The sequence below is a fragment of the Chelonoidis abingdonii genome, chromosome 6 (genome assembly GCF_003597395.2).
Source record: "Chelonoidis abingdonii isolate Lonesome George chromosome 6, CheloAbing_2.0, whole genome shotgun sequence".
Lineage (NCBI taxonomy): Eukaryota > Metazoa > Chordata > Testudines > Testudinidae > Chelonoidis > Chelonoidis abingdonii.
This window is the reverse complement of record NC_133774.1, coordinates 83,539,150-83,562,039: the sequence shown is the minus strand read 5'-3', so window position 1 is coordinate 83,562,039 and position 22,890 is coordinate 83,539,150. Positions and strand designations below refer to the sequence as shown.

At 37.8% G+C, this 22,890-nt stretch overlaps 1 protein-coding gene across 1 annotated transcript in view; it reads right to left on the bottom strand.

Annotated features, from left to right (window-relative positions):
- The window catches only part of ADAMTS19 (ADAM metallopeptidase with thrombospondin type 1 motif 19), a 249,934-nt gene that overhangs the window by 103,265 nt on the left and 123,779 nt on the right, over window positions 1–22,890 (bottom strand). Inside the window, exon 8 of the mRNA XM_032795450.2 lies at window positions 17,954–18,059. Coding sequence (XP_032651341.1) covers window positions 17,954–18,059 — 106 coding nt within the window. The remainder of the gene's footprint in view (window positions 1–17,953; window positions 18,060–22,890) is intronic.

The window sequence follows — 22,890 nt, the reverse complement described above, 5'->3', positions numbered from 1 at the left end:
GGGAATGGATTGTGACTACAGGTAGAGCCAGGTGAAAATCAAAATTTCCATTTTGTGGGAATTTTTGATATTCTGAAATTTTTGCGTGTTCCTTATCTGAACAAAAACAAGTGTTTTCAAAGTTTCACACAAAATAATAAGTCCAGAAATTTTCCAATTTCAAAATTTTGTATTGGAAACAATATAATTTCAGAATACATTTTTGTTGAGAAATCTATTTTTATTTAAATATTTTTTATTGTTTATACAGGATTTTGTGACAAGTCAGTAGTAGTCACCATTACTATGACATAATATAATAGTCAAAATATTCTGTTTATAGTATATATTATTTTTCTATTTTATTTTATTTTTAAAATCATTAAGGGTAACTATTACTGAGTGTGGGTTGAATACTTATTTACTAGATCAAAATGCCTCCAGTTTGTTCTATAATGAAACAGTTTAATACTTTGACAGTTTGATCTAGAAACTAAATTAAGTACTCAGAGTAGATTCAGAAAGGGACTTGGATGTTGTGATGTTGAGTGTTACAATGTCTATCTTTTAAGGCACCGTGAAAATCACTGGCATTCACAGAGCCTGGTTTCAATGCCTTGGCTCCCTGTACAATGAACGGAGAGAGATAGCCATCCTAGGAATGGGATTAACAAAAGATAGCATGCTGAGCAACAGGAGATGCCAAGGGGAGGGATGTGTGCCAAGTCCCACCCCTTTCAATTAGTTAGGTGCCTAAGTTTGATCAAGAGGGAGGTGCCAGCCCAGTGGTTAGGGTACTCACCTGAGATTTAGGAGACCCCCCAGTCCAAGTCCTCTTCTCTACTTGATGAGAAGAAGGGATTTCAAGAAGGATCCATCACTTCTCAGATGAGTGGCCTAATCACTGAGCTGTGAGATATTCTGATATGGGGTTCTCTTAATCTCTCTTGTTAAAGCTGGTCCACTTTGCAAACATAATTAAAGAGTCCTTAGGCCAGATACAGACTGAAAATATCTCTAGAGCCCAGTGGTTAGCACACTCACGTAGGAGGCAGAAGACCCAGGATCCATTCCCTCTGTGCCAATGAGTCTTTAATTATGTATTCATAGTGAACAGCTTCAACAGGAGAGCCTGAGAGAGATCCTACATCATAATATCCCATAGACCAGTGGTTAGAGCATCACCTGTTTAAATCCCTCTTCTCATCAGGCAGAAGTAGGATGTGAATCAGAGGGCTCCCATACACTGGATGAATACCCTAACAACTGGGCTAAAAGTTATGAGAGAGCTATCGCACTGTCTGGAGCAATTGACAACTGTGAGTGCCAACCTTAGGGCAGACTGTCCAAAAACAGGGCAGACACCCCAAACTGGTGGCATTTCACCAACCCAGAAACAAATGTGAACTCTGAAGCACTATAACAGTTTGACCATGGAGTCTCAGGCAGTCCCCTTGGGCATGCTCTATCTTGCCACTCAGACAAACTGGACTTAGTAATAGTTGGTTGTCATACACCAAAGATCACAAAAGATTCAGGTTGCTTCCAGTCCCAAGAGAGAAGTGACGTACCCCAAGTCAATTTGTACTTCAGATCTCACACCAAAGACAATGCTTGTTGCCAATCCACTAGTAAACTAACTAAGGATTTATTAACTAGGAAAAAGAAATGAGAGCGTTAAAGCAGGCAAAATATATATACAAATGAGTTACAATCTATGGTTCCAAAAAGTGCATAGTTGTAGTAAACTGTCAGCACTGAATGTCTTTTAGGGCTAACCCAGGTTGACCATAGCGATTTATGCTTCTGTTTCCTAGCTTCAGCCAGGTGAAAGTCCAAACAGGAAAGAAAGAGGGCTTGGCTACACTCACACTTTACAGCGCTGCAACTTTCACACTCAGGGATGTGAAAAAACACCCCCCTGAGCGTTGCAAGATGCAGCGCTGTAAAGCATCAGTGTAATCAGGGTGGCAGTGCTGGGAGCGCGGCTCCCAGCGCTGCACGCTACACCCGTAAAGGATGTGGTTTTCGTGCAGCGCTGGGAGAGCTCTCTCCCAGCGCTGCCGCTCTGACCACACTCACACTTCAAAGCGCTGCCGGGGCAGCGCTTTGAAATGCCAAGTGTAGCCAAGACCAGAGAGAAAAGTTTATTTTGTCCCTGTTTTATCCCTTTCTTCCAGCATTCAAGCTGATGGAATGGGCTTTCTTGCCTTAAGGGTGCGAGAGGGCCCTTAATCAAGTCTTTGTAATGCAATGTTCACAATGGTGCATTTAGTTTTGATAGTCCTACTTGATGGGTGATGGACCAGTCCTCCTGACTGGGTTCACAGGTACAAAGCAGGAATTTTTATAGTTATAAAACAAAACTTACATATTACCTTATAACATGGCATACAGACATTACAAGTGAAATTAATGCATGCAGCAATTTAGAAGCATTCCATAGAGTCTAAACACTAAACACTTTCTTATAAGTCTGAAGCCTATCCTGAACAATACTAACATGAGATGAGCTGGTCTGGTTTCCAGCTCTGAATTTGTCAATGCTCAGCAGACACCTACAGCTTGACAAGAACGGGCACCTGGTCTGGCAGTGTCACAGGAGGTGCTGCTGTTTGGTGTGGAGTTAGGAGGCCTCTGAGAATGCTTACCAGATCGGACACCCTGCATAGGCAGCGGAGCACCAATCTCTCTGCAGTGTGGATCACACAGGGGCTTAGGCAACCAAGCACCTAGAGTGAGGCAGCAATGTGCGTGCCCAGAGGCAGAAATATAGGCATGTAAGGAATTTTTACTGCAAAAACGTAGGCGCCAAGCAAGCTTAGGAACCTTCAGGGTTAGGAGGAAGCTGAACAGGGTTTTCTGAATGCCAGTGGTGCCTAAATTTGGGGTTTAGGCACTTAAAGTGGCAATTAGGCAACTGAACCCCTGGATGCATCTAGCCCCCAGTGTACTAATCAGAAGAGCAGCTATTTCCAATATCCTTGAGTTCGCTTGAATAATTTTTCTAAGGTAGTGAAAAAAGTTGCTTCCCTGATTAGTACATTGAGTGCTTATCTCATTATCTTTTAAAAAGTCTCAGTGTCAATCTGTTTTATTACAACACATAAGAGGAGACACTCTGATCTAGAAAATAAGATAAGATGTTTCAGTCTGTACTAAGTAGCACCTGCCCTTAAAGATTTTAAAAATAAAATAGAAAAGATTATAAAATAAACAGATTATTTCAACTATTATATCTTGTCATCATGTGTCACCGTGCCATGCCTAATGCATACATGTATTCATTCCATGCATTGCATGCCCCATGTTCCATCCACTGAACAAGTGAAGAATATGTGGAATAGAGATTGGTAGCACAAATTACGTAGCAGATATTTGTCTATTGTTTAAATAGAGGAACTCCTATATGGAAGAAACTTTATATTATGAAAATAATGGCAAGCTTTAAAAAGTAATCTATTTACTTTTGTAGAGAGTTCTCAATATATTGGGACAATGCAATAGGCATTGCTTCACTTTGGGGACCTCATATCTTGGAGGTTGAAGTATTGCTCATCTTTGCCCCTCTTCTGTTTAAGCAGAATTAGGCATTCCCAAAGCACGCATCTGCTGTACCTTCCTTAACATCACCAATGTAGCTTGTGGTCTGTTATACCCTTTCCTTAATACCTATAACAAATGTGCATAAAAAGTGAACACAAAACGAGAATGCAGAAGTCTTAACTCTCCATCTCCTCCACTATGCCATGTAATGCATTAAAAAAACTGGAGATTCACTGATATATCACCTTTTAGCAAGAGATACATTAATAGAAGAATATACATACCATACAGAGCACACTTACACATTTTCACTGTAATGATCATGGATATGAAAGTGCATAATGTCGAATTTAGGGAAATATCTCAGTGGTATGGTATTTAGTAACCCAGCATGACGTAATGGACATGTGTAACAGACAACTGCACTTTTTCACAAACAGAAAACCACTTCAGAAATTGTGTCTGTGTATAGTGCTGTTCTGGGGCTTAACATTTCTATTCTTACCTAATTTATCATGTTAGTGCTGGGCAGATTGCCTCTTGTATCCATGAGCTCCTCTTTCCCTCTTTTTGGAGCCATTCATTCTTATGTTTAAGTGAGAGTAAGACAATCATGCATGCATGAATATGCGTGTGTGTGGCAGGAAAGATAAGGCAGTTTGGGGTAAAGGGATTAAACACTTCACTAATCTAAAATGCTGTATTTAACAAAAACATTAGTGCTGCACTTTTAAGAAAAAGTACATCATATATGCATGGAAACTGATCAAATTCTGCTGTAAGAACAGGAGCTTTATTATTCTGAGTGGGATAAAGAAATGCTTAATCCACCCTGGCTGAGAGAACATAGACATGCCACATATTGCATGAATATAGGAAGTATCCTATGGAAAACATTCTCTAACTGAAACATTAGCAATACTTCAATTCACTCTGTTCAACTAACCTCCATTTATATAATCTCACTTTAAATGTATTTTGACAAAGAGCCTTGGTCAAATAAACTTGCCACTAACATTATGCATGGTTGTCAAGTCAACTGAAAAATATTTTTATCTTATAAAACCTCTCAAGCTTGTTTAAAAGCCACTGCCAGAAAATTTTTGTGATATCATGCAGAAAGCTGGAGCACACTATGGGAGATTTTGAGGATGGCCTATGTTGATATTTAACATGAAATATCAGAGGGGTAGCCGTGTTAGTCTGGATCTGTAAAAGCAGCAAAGAATCTGTGGCACCTTATAGGCTAACAGAAATTTTGGAGCATGAGCTTTCGTAGGTGAATACCACTTCGTTGGATGCATGCAGTGGAAATTACCAGGGGCAGGTATATATATCTTAGCAAGCAAGCTAGAGATAACGAGGTTAGTTCAATCAGGGAGGATGAGGCCCTGTTCTAGCAGTTGAGGTGTGAAAACCAGAAAGGAAAACTGGTTTTGTAGTTGGCAAGCCACTTCACAGTCTTTGTTTAATCCGAGCTGATGGTGTCAAATTTGCAGATGAAGAAACTCAGCAGTTTCTCTTGAAGTCTGGTCCTGAATTTTTTGCTGCAGTATGGCCACCTTAAGCCTGCTATAGTGTGCCAGAGGTTGAAGTTTCTCCTACAGGTTTTTGTATATTGCCATTTCTAATATCTGATTTGTGTCCATTTATCCTTTTCCGTAAGACTTGTCCAGTTGGCCGATTTTACATAGCAGAGGGACATTGCTTGCACATGATGCGTATATTACCGAAATATCACCCATACCGAAAACTACCGACCGTTATGCCTACTTCATGCCTCCAGCTTCCATCCCGGGCACATCACACGATCATTGTCTATAGCCAAGCACTGAGAACAACTGCATCTGCTCTAACCCCCTCAGACAGAGACCAACACCTACAAAATCTCCACCAAGCATTCTCAAAACTACAATACCGCACGAGGAAATAAGGAAACAGATCAACAGAGCCAGACGTGTACCAGAAGCCTTCTACTGCAAGACAACCCAAGAAAGAAACAACGGACTCCACTGCCATCACATACAGTCCCAGCTAAAACCCTCCAACGCATCATCAGGGATCTACAACCCATCCTGGACAATGATCCACACTTTCACAGGCCTTGCGTGGCACGTCAGTCCTTGCCACAGACAGCCTGCCAACCTGAAACATATTATCACCAGTAACTTGCACATCGCACCATGAGTACTCTGAGCTCAGGAACCAATCCATGCAACAAACCTCGATGCCAACTCTGCCCACATATCTACATCAGCGACACCATCACAGGACCTAACCAGATCAGCCACGCCATCACTGGTTCATTCACCTGCACGTCCACCAATGTAATATACGCCATCATATGCCAGCAATGCCCCTCACCTCAACTGCTAGAACAGGGCCTCATCCTCCCTGATTGAACTAACCTCGTTATCTCTAGTTTGCTTGCATATATACCTGCCCTTGGTAATTTCCACTACATGCATCCGACGAAGCAGGTATTCACCCACGAAAGCTCATGCTCCAAAATGTGTGTTAGTCTATAAGGCGCCACAAAGTCTAACATGAAATAGGAATTAGACGACTTTTTTTTCACCTAAGTTTCTCTGTGCTCAGAACGGTGATCCAGTTGGTATACTGTACATAGACTTCCAGAAAGCCTTTGACAAGGCCCCTCACCAAAGGTGCTTAAGCAAAGTAAGCAGTCATGGGATAAAAGGGAGGGCCCTTTCATAGATCAATAACGGGTTAAAAGATAGGAAAGAAAGGGTAGGAATTAATGGTCAGTTTTCACAGTGGATAGAAGTAAGCACAGTACTGGGACCAGTGCTGTTCACTGTATTCTGGGAAAAGAGAGAAACATAAAAGAGGTTGCAAAGTTTTCAGACAATGCAATATTACTCAAATAATTAAGTCCAAAGCTGACTCCGAAGCACTACAAAGGGATTTCACAAAACAGGGTGATGGGGCAACAAAATGGCAGATGAAATTCAGTGTTGATAAATGCAAAGTAATGCACATTGGCACGCATAATCCCAACTATACATACAAAATGATGCAGTGTAAATTAGTTGTTACCCTCAAGAAAGAAATATTGGAGTCATCATAAATAGTTCTCTGAAAACATCTGCTCAATGTGTAGTGGCAGTCAAAAAAGCTAACAGAATCTTAGGAACCATTAGGAAAGGGATAGATTTAAAAAACCCATAAAATATCATAATTCCACTATATAAATCCATGTTATGTCCACACCTTGAATACTGTGTACAGTTCTGATCACTCTATTTAAAAAAAAGATATATTAGACTTGGAAAAACTACAAAGGAGGACATAAAAAATGATTACGGGTATGGAACAGCTTTTATATAAGAAAAGATTAAAAAGACTGGGACTTTTCAGCTTGGAAAAGACTTGATTAAAGAGGGATATCATAGATGTCTATAAAACTATGAATGGTGTGGAGAAAGTGAATAAGGAAGTATTATTTACCCCATCACATAAGACAAGAACCAAGGCTCACCCAATGAAATGAATAGGCAGCAGATTTTAAACAAACATAAGGTAGTACTTCTTCACATAATACACCTGTAGAACTTATTGCTAGGGTATTTTGTGCAGGAAAAAATATAAATGGGTTTAAAAAATAATTAGATAAGTTCATGGAGGATAGGTACATCAATGCCTATTAGCCAAGATGGTCAAGGAAGCAACCTCACGCTCTGGGTACCCCGAAGACTCCGACTCCCAGAAGCTGGGACTGGACAACAGGGCATGGATCACTTGATAATTCCCCTGTTCTGTTCATTCCCTCTGAAATATCTGGCTCTGGCCCTTGTCAGATGACAGGATACTGGGCTAGATGGTCTGGCCCAGTATGGCCATTCTTATGCTCTTGTGAAAAGAGTACCAGGTGAGGCTTTTATGCTTTTATTATAGTCATGCATTCCAAAATGACACCTCTTTCACATCTGAACAAATGTTTTGCTATACAAGTTAAATGAGGCTATGCACACACCTTCTGGAAAACATTAAGTCCACACTGAAAAGATGTTATTTGATATTTATCCTGCAACAGGAGCTCAAAATTTCCTGCAGACATGGTACATTCATTGCAGCAGACTCATTCAATGACACCACACTATTACACTTGAAAGCTCTTATGTATTATTATTATTCATTACTTGTATGCCACTATTGAAGCATGGTGCATTTACAAATTAGAGATGGAGGTCCAGATTCTTTTCTCACAACCAAGTAAATCAGAAGCACATCCACATAAATGAAACTGGTGTACGCTGGATCAAAATGAGGCTTAGAATTCATGCTCTGAAGCGATTACAATCTAAGGACTAGATTCTGCAAACACCTAACCCAGGGCGTATGCTTATTTGCACACATAGTAGGATCAGGCCCTAAAATGAGACAAGGACCCAAGGAAAGAAAAAGAACTTACAATATTTTTTAACCTTTCAAGAATTTGAGGCCTGTACCTAGAATAACGATTACTCTAAAATACTTTAATGCACTAACCAATTAAGAATTATAACAATAATTAACGGAGAATAAAGAGAATAAAAACAACAGAGAAATACAGTAGCTAAACATAGGCATGCAAAATGTAAATAATAGCTTCTGTTAACCTATTAATTTTGTTGTGCAGGAGTTGTAAATACTTGATAAATAAAAAATGTAACGTCAACAAAAGCAACTTGTTAGCATATATATATATATATATACACACACATACATATATATATGCACCTAGAAACTAATCGAATTTTTACACCGAAAAGGGTGCAGCCATAATGGAAATATGTATTATTAAGGAACAAATTGTAACCACTTTTTGAAATAACCACCTGAGGGATATTTTATCATCAGGCACAAGTACTTGGGGATTCATGAAAGAGGCAGAGGATGTGGTCTCTCAACCTGATGGTTCCCTGGGGCCCATTTTGAAGAAGACCTCTCAGGGAGGGTTAGCAACTCTTAGATGCTTCTCTGCCTCCCATTACTCCTCTAGGAGTTGAGTTACCTTTGACTAAGCTTCCTGTTCCTCTAAAAGTGCCACCACCTCTCTGATTGTAGCGCAGAGACTGAATGGCACTTCTGGAAGAACTACCTTAGGAGCAGACATCTGAGGAATCTCAGTTATGGAGAGGATGGAATCAGCCTAAACTATTTTTTTATCAACATTTGGTGAAAAAATAAAAAAGCCAAAGGGTACAGAGATACACACTCTGTTACTACTGTGGAATGCTGGCTTTTGGTTTGAGCACACAGAATCTACCAACTGCTTAGGAGGGATTAACCAAACCATAAAAAACGGGTTGCCAGGGGAACTGTGGACATTCTTCTGAGCAGTCAATAATACCGCTTCCAACCCCAAACTCCAAAAGATAAAGGTCTAACCAAGAGGACATCAGAAGGATGAAGGTGATGAGCGAAAACTGCAAGCTGAGAGTAGCAGTGATTTGTGAAAAGTCATGGCTGGATGAGACATTGCTGAAGAAAGGGGATAAAAAGTCTCTTAAGGTCTTGGTTACTTTACAACTAACTTCATGTATGATTAGACTCCACACTGATATACAAAGAACAGAATCTAATTGTGGGAGAAGATCATTCTTGAGAAGGGAAAACTTTGATAGGATCTGGCTGAATAATATTTGAATAATTTATTTATGAATGTAACAATATTTTTAAAATAAATTACCCAGTGAATATTTTTTTCATTATGGGCAAACCATTCATAAGTAATTATGAGACACATTCCTTTTCTGACTAAAATATTAATGAATAACTTTTCGCCCACTATTCACCAAGTTCTATGGATACATTAGTGTGATCCAAGTCTTAAAAAATGGATTTGAAGCCATAAGCTCTCAAGTTTTATCCTGGCTCGAATATTGATTCAATGTGTGTCCTCAAACAAGTTATTTAACCTGTTGTTAGCTTCCTTTTCAATAACATGAGGATAATATTTACTTAGCTAGCATAGGGATCTGTATGGGCATTGTGTAATCAGTTATTATTTGTCTAGCATTTTGAGGACATAAAATTCTGTTAAGTGCTGCCATATTATTATTGTTATATTGAAGAGTTCATAGACAAATGACCTAATAGCCAGCTTTTATATGTTGTTTTATGTTGTTAGTAATATGAGTTACATGGAGGGTATAGATACTGTTTATTCTGGTTCATAATCATGAGGCTGTGACCAACACATGGCTGGTAACTCATCCCACAGCCAGGTCCACAAATAATTGTTTTTGCTTATAAGAGAAAAGCAACATAGCCCATGGCACAAATGGATTTCCTCATGGAACTTGCAAGGGAATAATTTAGCTTGGAGGGGCAAGTGACCTTGTTACAGAGACATCTTGCTGATGTGCATAGCCAGCTGCATAGCCAGCTTTCTATTTAGCAAGATTTTATTCTGTCTTTATTGGATGAACATGCTGCTGGCCTAGGAAAACCAAACTCACTCCCTACTCTATGAATTTTATTCAGAAATCAAAAGAAACATGTGGCCAAGGAATATTTGTCTCTTTCCAGCTATTAAGGCTCTAAGATAATGACAATATTTTAGAATATGCTTTGAACTTTATAACCATTTTAAGAGCAATTAATGGTATTAATGCAATACATATTCAAACAAATATGTTAAGCGTCATAAAGTTCACTGAGGACATGTGGAACATTGTACTTCACTCTGCCCATCTGTGTGAGCTTGTGACTTCTGCAAAACAGCTTTTCTTAATTCCCTCTGCCACTTACACCACCGTTCTTCCACAAGATGTTGGATTCAGCAAGGGCGTAAGTGATGGAAAATTAAGAGCTCCCAATATGCTTTCTCATTCCATTGTTATATAACATTTTCCTATCCAAGTGTCATTTTCTCTGATATGGCTGCTACAGTACAATTTACATGATATTTGTTCCATTGCTCACTGTAAGAAACTTGTGTATCTTGTGCTCTGTGCCTTTGCTTTGCATATGCATTATGCTATACACGTAAATATGGAAATAGAATGACTGGGACTGGGAGAGGAAGAGGAACTACTGTCTCAGGCATTCTCTTTTCTCCTACAGTAGGGGCTAAATTCTCCTCTCTCCTACAGTAGGGGCTAAATGACAGGCAATCTGTGCCTCCTATAAACTGTGCATCTGTATCGCCTCCCGAATGGAGTTTTTGCATAGGCAACATGTGGAAGAGAAATGAATAAGTGTTGTCACAGGAAAAATATGAAGGAACCAAATCTATGTGGGGGAGAGGAGTGCCCCACTATAATTTCTCCCTGCAAAAGCCCCTCAAGAAAAATTAAGAAAATTTCATAGTATGAACCTTCCCAAAGTGATCCTTTGTCCTTCTGATTCCTCCCATCTGTAACTCTACTGGAGTACACAGTTTGGGTCCTTGACTGAAGCATATACAGGTAATACAAATAGTTTAAATCTTTGCTGTGATTGTTTTATTTAACTTAATAAAATGAAACAAATACTTGGCCTGTTGGTGGATTTTTAAATTAAAGTATCTAATAATACAGGGCAAGTGGGCAGCAACAACAAAGAAAAGGCTAAAGGCAAATACTGCAAATTTCAGTATTTTATGATAAACAATTATCTCTAAGATTTATGTACTCAGTTCTATGCCAAGAATAATCACTGAACTATACCATGTGATCAAATGAAAGAATTATATAATTAAGCAAAGAAAACTTTGAGCCATCAGATATTCATTGGATTGCCAAAAAGGCGGCTAACTCTGTTTATTAATGAAAAACATTGACATTATTTTACACAATATTTTGTCAACTTTCTCACAATTAACTGAAATGTTTTTTAAATATCTACTAAAGTTATGCATTACATAAAGTGTTTTCCACATATTGGACATTACTCCAGAGTGATGTTAATTAAAGAATCATCTTGTAGTGCATTGCTCAAGCACAGGACGGAAAACTGAAAATTTTACCTATTTGGTTTAATCTTTTAAATTTCAAATGATAAAATGATTTTACATCTTTTAAACTTGCTAAAGAAATGCTGACAAAGCATTTCTGAGGGGCTGGGGGATTTGGCTGTACGAAGCCTGCCAAGAGTAGATTCTTCACTCTGGCTAATTTTTGTACTGTATTTCTTCCCGAGCTATCTCTTCCTCTAGCTAGCTGTCTGTCTTCACAGGACTCATCAGTGTAAGTCTCCATTAGAGCAAAATATGCTTGAATAAAATAAGATCCTCCCTGGAACTTTGCCTGTTCTTAGAACTTGAACCAAACAAATTAGTTTTTGTGATTTTGAAAACTCTAAAAAGGGCATTCGACTTTCAGTTTGTAGCCAACTAGAAAGTGAAAACAAAAAACCTCAAGATAAACTGGATCCATCTCTAAAATCCCTATTTGCAAATGTATCTTCTGAAAACCTTTTCAGAACCATTTGAATGTTTGGTGTTATAAACTAATTTTGCCAGGCAAAAAAATTCTCAGCTGGTGTTTATCAGCATGGCTCCATGATTTTGAAACTCTGTCACCCACTTTTGATCCAAAATACCCAAATCTGTTAAAAAAGCTGAGGTGATCATGGTGAATGATGGGGGTCTTTAGAGACTTCAGGGATGGGATACCTCGCTGCTTTTTGGCTGATTGGCTGCTCTTTGTGGATCCACCCTTATTTTCCCGTTGCTTTTATTTTATTATTATGGATGGGATGGATTTTTGATGTCTTGTCAAGGAGCCTAAACCTCAGAATAGGTGCCTTGTAATTAACCTTAAATAAAGAAAATTAAAAAAAAAATTGCTTTAAGTGTAGTTTTTCAATGTATTTTGTCTGAATCAATTTTTCACAGCTACCTTAGGGTCTAATTTTGTTCTTATTATACCAGTATAAATTAGGAGTATCTATCAAAACCAGTTGAACTACCCTAATGTAAAACCAGTCTGTGATCAAAGTCAGCCCCTACATAATAAATAAAAGGAAAACTCTCTATTTTACTTATGTGTTTTGTCAATTCAATAGAATAACCATTTAATAAAGAAACAAGTGAAGTATGGTACCTTCTTTGTTATGAGGAGCTGATCCAAAACTGTTCTCTTACTTACACATGGATAATCTTAGCAGATTAGTGTTTCCTGTAGAAATAAAAGCTTCTAGCTACTGTACAAAAAAGATAGCCCAGTGTGTGCCAAAAATAATATAAAAGCATGACTGCGCTATGTGATGACTGACCTCAAAATTGATGCACAACACTGCAAACCTGAAGACCTCACAAAAGAATGTTAACTGCTAACAATACTGTTATAAATGTATGCACGTAAGCTATTTGCTTAGCATTTTGTTCTGTAGTTAGCATGAAAATTCTCCTAAAAAAAATCAAAAAAATCACACCTTCCATACTGTGGAAGTTTTTCAAACTTTGGGCAATAAAGTTAAGTTTCCAAATCCATATTCAGGCACCTTAACAGAAGCATCTTGGTTTCCAGAAGTGCTGAGTAATCTCAGCTCCCATGGAAATCAAGGGGAACAGCATTGAAATCAGACCACTTCCATTTAGGTACCTAAATATGGATTGAAAAGGTGAGCTTTAGGCACCTTAGTTTGAAAACTTTTGGCTTTGTGACTTGAGAGAATACTGTTCCTGCTACAATTGAATCATCTTACTTAACAGGGCACATTCTGAACTACAGCGAACTGCTAAGGAAATGGGAAATAAAAGCAATGTGAGAAATTGAAATAATGGATTCCTCATCTAAATTATTCCTTCAGGAAGACAGTCATGGACTCTATTAATAGAAGTATTAATGCTGATATTAATTGTTTAATCCTAATATGTATTTCTTACTAAAATGCTTTAGAATGGATTTTTGTGCTGGAAAGCATAAAGGAAGTTATCATCAAGGTGAAATTAGTAACTAGGGGCCAAATTGTGCCCTTGTGATCTGTGCATCGAGGGGTCCTCTGTGGAAGGATCTCTACGTCTTCATAGGAAAAGAGATGTATGTGCCCACGACTTGCACAGAAGAATTCCACTACTCCCCCTAAATGCCTTGGAGGGCTCTGCAGAGGTAAGGAGGAGGTACTGAGCAGATCAGTCAGGGCCAGAATACTTACCTCATCCCCTCCTGCAGCCAGACACACAATATTTCCTCAGTAGCTTCCTCCTTGTTGAGGAATTCGCAGCCAGAGGAGTGCTCAGGAGTGTTGGTCTAATGGACCTATAGAAGCAGGAACACAGCAAGAGAGGGCCTGGAGCTACTCTTCAGCTTTCTGTGCCCCTATATGGTATTATTGTATCAGATATCTGGCTCTTTGATATATCCTTTTCTGGAAACAGCTATTTTAACACACTGATATAAAATGTTTCACTTGGTTAAGTAACCTGTATTCTGTGATTAGCTTTAAAACGTTAAAAAAAAGGCTGCATACATTTATAGTAGCATTCTATAGGGAAGGTGTGACCACAGAAAACTATTTTAAGAATTAGTTTCCTAGCTATACAGATACTGGATGATACCCAGTGAATGCTTCCAATTATTTATATGCCTCCCAAATTGTGCTAAGTGCTATTATATATTATTTATTTAGATTTTAAGCCCTTCAGTTTATACTTTTACAGAGACTGGAACAATGAGGCTCCAATCTTAGTTATGTCCTCTAGGCATACTGTAATAAATACATAAATAAATGTTTCCCACTAAGAGAGGGTTTCTTCAGATTATTATAAAAACCTACAAATGAAATGGAAGAACACACACAGGCCAAGTTCTATGCAAGAGAAAGGGGTGGGACGAAGGTATGAAACAGAAGCACAAAGATTAAGTTCCACAGATGCAGTAACAGGATATTTTACCTCTAAAATCAAGATTAAGACCTTGTGGATGCCAAGCAGTGTCAGCATCTTGAGCCTCAGAGGCCAACAAATGTAGAACTCCTATTAGCCACTAATTGACTGATCAACTCAAGTAACAAAGCAGCAGTTAAATTTATCCAAAAGGAAAACAGAAGCTGAAAAGCCATAATCTCATTTTAATAATAATGTAACTAACTGAGTGGGGAAGCCTGAAACTGGTAAAATCTAAAAACAAGCAATTCAAAATGTGAATGAAAGAAGATAATCCATGTTGATTCCACTAATCTCATATTTCAATGCATCTTTTAACAGAACCAAGAGCATGAATAGGTTGTGGTTCCCACAGGGGGGAAAACATGCATTACTGAGTCAAGGCACTTGCAGACAAACTGTAATATAGTGAAACACCTCAGTAATTGAGTAACACCAAAGATAACCATCTGTAGCATGTACCGTCTGGTAATTCCACATGGCTTTTGTTCCTAAAGAATTCTGGAATGTTTCAGGTCTAAATTTATTTCTGCAGGAAACAATTAGGATTTTAACTTGAAAAACTGTTTACAAAAATCACTTTAAGAATTTTTACAATGCTAAAGCCATTTATAATAGTAGAGTATTTTTATTTACAGATCTCCGAAACAGGCTTTCAGCTTTATGATGACTGAATTTGGCTCCCTCCTCACATCTAAAGAGCTGCAGCAAAGCTGCACAACACATAAAAAGTACCATATTTTTCTTATCATGCTATAGAGAATTGTTATTTATTAGTAGAATAAAAGATGTCATACATTTCAATTTGTAATTTAGACACAAAACGTATATATTCCATGCTATGATACAAAAATTAGACAGGTTTGAATGGAACAAACTATGCTGACTGGCTGTGCACCTTTGCTCTCTTCATTCTCTGTTCCTCTGCTGCCAGTTTTGCTTATGGTTTCCACAATGCACCTCTCTCCTTCTGCTACCTATTCATCCATCTCAGTTCTTATCATAGTATCTGAGTACCTAGTATCTTTTCCTTTCTCATTCCTTTCCATTTCTCATTTTTTTTCTTACTCATATTTCCTTTCCTCATCCCCCTCCACTTTATGCTTGTAAACTAATCCCCCTCTAACCACTCTCCTTACCTCCAGCTCTACTCCAGCCTCCACCAGAAAACTCTCTATATTATCATTGTTCAATAGAATGATGTTCAAAATGCATTCATGGGGAACTGTGACAGCTACATATAGAAACTCCCTTGTGTGTGCTTAATGGAGGGCACAAAAATGACATTAATAAGAAAAACAACAGTATATTCAACCACGACTACAGAGCCATAGGTACATTAATATGTATTTACAATTATGCACAGATGGTTATGAGCATTCTGTGGATATATCAAAGTAGGTAACTGAAAAAATACTCTCAAATGCACCACAACTCTGCAGAGTTGTTCTATTAGGAGCCTACAATTAGGTCTGCATGTAGGTCAGACAGAAATCCATTCCAAAAGTACAGAATATACAATTAAGGAGTTTGATATGCAAAAACAAACCCACAAAAATTAAACTATTAATTATTTTCAGTTGCATAAGGCATTTCAATTCCAGTTCTGAAAATATTGCCAAGTTTTTGCAAGCATACTTGTTTGTACTTAATGCCGTGTGCACTAAATGTGCTCTTTGAAAAATCTTACCAACAAGAGCTCATAAAGCTTATTTGTTTATGCATTTTATAACAGTGGATGGTTTTCACTGTCATCTACAAACAGGTCATGGGTTTTTTGGTTTTGCCTTTTACATTTGATTGTATTTTCTCTGAGAATTCCTTTCTATTAGCAGCAGCTATCCAAAAATTAATTTAAAGGAAAGTGTTTATTTCTACATTGTTTTTTAAAGTTTAAGATAATTTGAGGCCACTACATTCTTCTGTGGAAGGAATTCACCTGGAATGAACATCCCTGTAACCCTCCTCACTATCCTCCATACTGCATAGAAATCGTTCATCTCTAATTCACTGGGAGAGGCTATCCTTAAAACCAAATCTCATTTAGTATTGACTTTCTTCTTCAGTATTAGATACTGGGGATCTCAGTTTTCTAGACAGTATGATTAAAATGTTCAAAAGTGGCTTCCAATTTAGGGCGCCCATCTTGAGACACTTGATTTTCAGAGGTGCTGAGAGCTCACAGTTCCAACTGAAGTCAACTGCAGATGCAAGAGCTCAGATGGAGCTATCCAGTGCAGAGCCTCCAGAAATGATAGTCTCAAAAACTGAAGCTGCTTTTTAAAACATTGACCTAATTGATAAAATTTTATCAGATACTGAGGGTTAATACAGAGGATTCTCCCCCAGTAAAATTTGAAGTTGTAAAGCACTGACTTATTCTTTTTGAAGGGTGGAGAGATCAAGCAGTGAATTCCAAGTTTGATATCTAATTTGTTTTGGCAGCATATTGCTTTTTTGTATTAAGTTTACTCCTTAATACTCCCTACTCCCCTTCTAGCCAATAAGAACAACATCTTGTTGTAAAGAATGTACATCTTCAGCTTCAGAACAATCTTTGTGCTGTTTGGGGTAGAGGGAAGCTATTGTTTTGATGACCATTGTGATTTAATAGGAACCATTTTAAGACTGGCAAACTCAATAAAATCTCAGTCTTTTTTGGCAATATTAGTCAGAGCTGCATATGATGCATAGTACCAAAATCCCAAAAACAAGTTCAGGAGACACCTGTTTTTTCCCCAGATTAAATTAGATCTTCCAAATGTTCTAATGAATTATTGTATACATAGAAAGAACAGGAGTATTTGTGGCACCTTAGAGACGAACAAATTTATTTGAGCATAAGCTTTTGTGGGCTACAGCATAGAATGGAACAATTGTGGGTGGCAATTTTGCAACAGAAAAGCTTCAAAAATAGACTCCAACGAGAAATTGCTGAGCTGGAATTGATATGCAAACTAGATACAATCAATTTAGGCTTAAATAGGGACTGGGAATGGCTGAGCCATTACAAACATTGGATCTATCATCCCTTGTAACTATTCTCAGACTTCTTATCAAACTGTCTGTACTGGGCTATCTTGATTATCACTTCAAAAGTTTTTTTCTCTTACTTAATTGACCTCTCACAGTTGGTAAGACAACTCCCACCTTTTCATGCTCTCTGTATGTGTATATATATCTCCTCAATATATGTTCCATTCTGTGCATCTGAAGAAGCTGGCTGTAGCCCACGAAAGATTATGCTCAAATAAATTTGTTCGTCTCTAAGGTGCCACAAGTCCTCCTGTTCTTTTTGCGGACACAGACTAACATGGCTGCTACTCTGAAACCTATATATATAGAATGACTAATGTGCCATTCAAAGATTTGTTTTCTTGGCTTATGTGCTATATTGACAAAGTATGTCAATTTTAACCAAAAAATGAATTTCCTTAACTCATCGTAAGTAATAGCCTTCCTTAATTAAAAAACAAGAACACACACACACAACCAAAGCTCCTGTGCTAAGTGATAAAGGATAAACTCCTGTATTAAAATCAAATTTAGAGTCTGGAATAATACATGCCAATAAAAGTTAGGAATCTTTGTTTTCTTTCATGTACTTACTTGTGACCCATCTCATGGGCAATGGTAAATGCGAGATTCAGACCATTGTCCTCTGCAATAATACATTTTCGTTTTTCACTGCACATTCCACTCAAATATGCTATACCTAGGAAACACAACCACCACACCAGGATTAATCATTATGAGTATTATTTATTATTAATACTTACATTATGGCCCTGGATTGGGGCCCTATTATGCTGGTGCTGAACTAACACATAGGGATGTACCTACCCTATACTGTTTACAGACTAATTAAAGAAAATATGCAATTAGTGAATATAGAAGGGAGAAGAGAAGATCAGGAAAGTGACGCTATCACTCATTTACACAGCATATAGTGTGCACAAAATTTGTTCTGAAACAATGTTATGTATTTAAATAAAATAAATACAGTAACATTTGTAATACAGTAAATTTTGAAAATGTAAAGTAATATAGTAAAATTGGAACAGCATATTGTTAAAAAGGGTAATACAAATCTGATAATTTTATCCACAAATCTGCACAATTTTTTTTGTTAATAGACTTTAGATTTATTTTCTGTTCTTCAGTTTCTACTCTTTCATTTTAACATTAGTACTTATTAATTGTTAAGCACCAACATGGAGTTCAGTGCACAAATTATAAAAGAAGACAAGTTTTTACAGGAAACCTCAAATTCCATAAAACTATAACAATTTTTAATAGACAGTAGTCTAACCATCACATTTATCATAAATGCCAAGGACACTATCAAGCATATGATCTAAAACCTAGGTTTTCAAAAACAGGAGCCTAAAAGTTAGACATTAAAGTCTATGATTAGGCTAATAAATAAATGATTTAATATTCCAAAATGCTGAGCACCAAGCAGCTTTATCTGACTGAGATCATTTATTTAAGAGTGTAGGATTTTAGGCTCCTATTTTTAAAGATCTTGGTTTAAGCAGTCTATTTGATTATTTACATATTCCAAAATGTACAGCCTATTTCCTATGGAACACCCCTTCAAAAGAATGGTGCCCTCTGAACCAACATATTTGTTGGATGTTTCTGATACAGTTAAATGGCTAGAAGCATTTGGAATTTAGTCATAATCAATTTTCTAAATTTACGTCTCATAGGATGAAGTCCAAATATTTTAACTTAGCCTGTAAACAAAAAGGCCTTATCTACAACAGGAATTTTAGGCAATACCCCCACTGCTGCTCTGACTAGGTTTGCACAATGCAGTGGTTAAATTGTCTGGGGGCTAGCCTATACAAGTGCTCCCACTATTGTCAGCAACAATGGAGAAATGCTAGAAGAAAGGTAACAGAATTACTTAACTTCTCAGTGTAGACAGAACAAAAAAGGCAACCGTGTTACACTGTGAAATGTTATTTTACATTGGGAAAGCCCTCTCTATGGGCTTTGTTTGCACAAGAAAGTGAGATGTCCCTGAAGGTTTTCCACAACATACCTTCCTCACACCCCTACAAAATGGAACATAAATGCAATGTGTTGGCCTAAAAGCAGAGAAAGCTCTCAACTCTTCTCTGGCTCGTGAAGTCTGGATGTAGCAGAAGTAGCTGGTGACTGGTTGAGGAGTTTGAGGCTCCCAGCCTTTCCTGCCAGTCTTTCCTGGCAGAGCAGCAAAGCAGGGAGAAAAGGGAAAGAGGTGCCTTAGCTAGCTGCTCTCTTCTAAAATGATGATGTTCCTTATATAGGCTTAATGCTTCCCTCCACCACTGCTTGATTGCTATAGCTGCTAGTTCCCCTTACTATTCTAGTGGCTGTCACAGGTATGATATAGCACTGAACAGGTAAATCCTTTGATAGATTCCATATCTATTGCAAGGAAGAAACTATAAGCAGTAGTACTTATTACAAACAACAAATATCAATTTATGTAACCAAGGCTTCTTTGTACACACAGTTCTTATAAGTGTATTGATCACTGCTAATCTTTTAGGGTCTAACATTTGGAATGTGAAGCCTGCATTCTACTTACATTAAATTAGATTCTGATTTTAGATACAGCCAAAAGCATCATATACAATTAATGCTTTATTCCTTATTAAACAAAGTTGACCTTATACATGAAAGCCACATCAAACACTAGCTACTGGATGTAAATCAGCCAACTACTAATCGAGAACTAGTTTCATGTCTTGTCCATGGTTATTAATTTCATGTGTAAGGGAAAAAAATGGCTTCGGTAAGCAGCTGCTCTTGTTTAACTAATATATATTCACTGCAGTTTCCTTAGGTAAAAAAGAATTTCTTCATATGTATATGTTCACTGCAGTTTCCTGTGGCTTATTAACACAGCTGGAATTGCTCCAAGGTTAAATCCACGCGAAATAACCAAAAAACCAAACCAAAACAAAACCCTGAACAATTGATCTTTTGTTATGATTAAAGTATCCCCACTGAAACCTGTGGGCTTTCCACAAAACTTCAAATTAACAAAATTTGTACTTGAAAAGTCTTTGCTTGAACTCAGTGAATTTTTAAAACTCAATTCCATGTCTAAGAAAAAAGCCTAAAAGAAACATTGATGGTTACATGTGTCAGAACAAGAAACAGTACTGAACTGATGCATGCTTGATAGAAGATGTTAAAATTCTCTTAACCTGTTGATGATCAAAGATTTTTTTTAGGATAATTAAATATAGAATTACTAAATGCACTAGAACCTCACTAATTTGCACTACAGCTCTTATGAAATATCGCATTTTGTGAATTAATAAGTGCATAATCAATAAAATGGATTATGTTTCAGAAAATGAATATTGTTTTCATTTATTTTGTCTGCTATCTATATGGTTAATGATATTTCATGGGGTAGCAGTAAATATATACCTTATATATTGTGTAAAAAAGAGTCTTAGTACAATACATGCCTCCAGTACAGAATCTTCTAGTGTATCTTTGAGGGGCCAACCCCTCTATTATTTTGCATGTTTTAGTGAATGCGGACTAGCTCTGATAGGTAGAGTATCAAAAAGTTATCAACTGTCTTTGCCCAGTTACTAGTGGACAAGTGTCCACATCATAAAAACATGAATAAAATTAGCAATAATAAGTATAAATTGCAAACAGTGTCCATGGACAGACAAATGATTCGATTAATATGGAGACAGAGGCACCCTCAACCCCAGAGATCCATCCGTAATATTGGTGAAGTATGAGGAAAAAACATACTGCTCCCATGTTCAGTGTATAATTAAAAGCCTCTGTCATTTTTAAATAATGTTTTAATACTCCTGTTCTCATGCAATACAGAAAACTGTTGACCTGGAGTTTCGGTTGAAAAATTCTAGCATATGCTTCAGGGGGACAAGACTCCTAAGAGAGGGAAATGTCACTCATTCCATGCAGTAATTGTAGTTCTTTGAGATGTATGTCCCTATGGGTGCTCGACTTCAGGTGCATATGTGCCTCCTGAGCCTTCGATCAGAGATTTCTAGCTAGCAGTGTCCATTCGGCTCGCACATGAGAGTTATGCCTCCTCATGGCAGTCACTAAGGCTATATAGGGATGCACTGGCCAACTGCCCTCAGTTCCTTCTGTTCCCCTAGGGAACAACTGAAGCAGAGGGAAAGGAGGACGAATACTCAAGCACTAAGACACACATCTCGAACTACAGTTACTGCACAGAGTGAGTAACGTTTCCTTCTTCTTTGAGTAGTGTCCCTATGAGTTCTTCACTTCAGCTGACTTCCAAGCAATATCCCTAGAAGCAGGAGGGAGCTTTGGAACAGGGTTCTGAATTGAAGATAGTACTACAGAGACAAATGACACATCAGATCTGATGGCAGAAGTCCAACTAGTGTCTCCACATATCTCTGATACTGGAACATTGTTCCAAAATGCAGTAGATATTGCCTGTGATCTGCATGAATGCATTCTCACTCACTGGAGGGAGAAGGAAGGGATGACCACCTGCACACTCATAACAGAAATACAACCTAATATCCATTTTAAAAGTTATTGAGCAGAAATAGGAGCCCCCTTAGCTCTATCTGCAAAGTATATGAAGAGTCTAGGCAATCTCCTAATCTGCTTAGCCCTATCCAGGTAGAAGGCCCTTCTAACATCCAGGGATGGAAAGAGGATTTCTCTGAACTGTGATGTTTCAGGAAAAAAAATACTGGTAGATGATGTGATGTTATATGATTAAAATATGACCATGTAGATCATTGTTGCTACCACTGTTAAATAATCACAACAAATCTTGTACAAACTGCTTCAAGGTGTTAATGGAGAAGTTACGGTTTGCTGAATATGATTATCCTATTTGTATGCACATATTTTTGTATCTGAAGTTATGAATATGTATTTCAAATGTGTTTGCTCCTTGGTATCACCCATAGGGTAATTTGCATCCAGCACATTGTGAATGGAGTATTCAAGTTGACGGCTCATCAATGAACACGATGGACTATGGAATAAGCCTATCCACCCTGATGGATTTTCATATGAATGTTTTCACTAGAGTATACAAGAGCATGTGACTAAATCATGCAACCCTAAAGTCCATCTTGTTACCTGTATTTTTCCACAAACTGGACTGAAGGCTTTTTTTTCATAGATTCTAGGGCTGGAAGGGACCTCAAGAGGTCATCAAGTCCGGTCCCCTGCCCTCACGGCAGGAGCAAATACTGTCTAGACCATCCCTGATAGACATTTATCTAACCTACTCTTAAATATCTCCAGAGATGGAGACTCCACAAACTCCCAAGGCAGTTTATTCTAGTGTTTAACCACCCTGACAGTTAGGAACCTCCCTTGCTGCAGTTTAAGCCCATTGCTTCTTTTTCTATTGTTAGAGGCTTAAGTGTGAACAAGTTTTCTCCCTCCTCCTGATGACACCATTTAATACCATGAAAACTGCTATATGTCCCCTCTCAGTCTTCTCTTTCTCCAAACATAAATAACCCAATTCTTCAGCTTTTCCTTCATAGGGT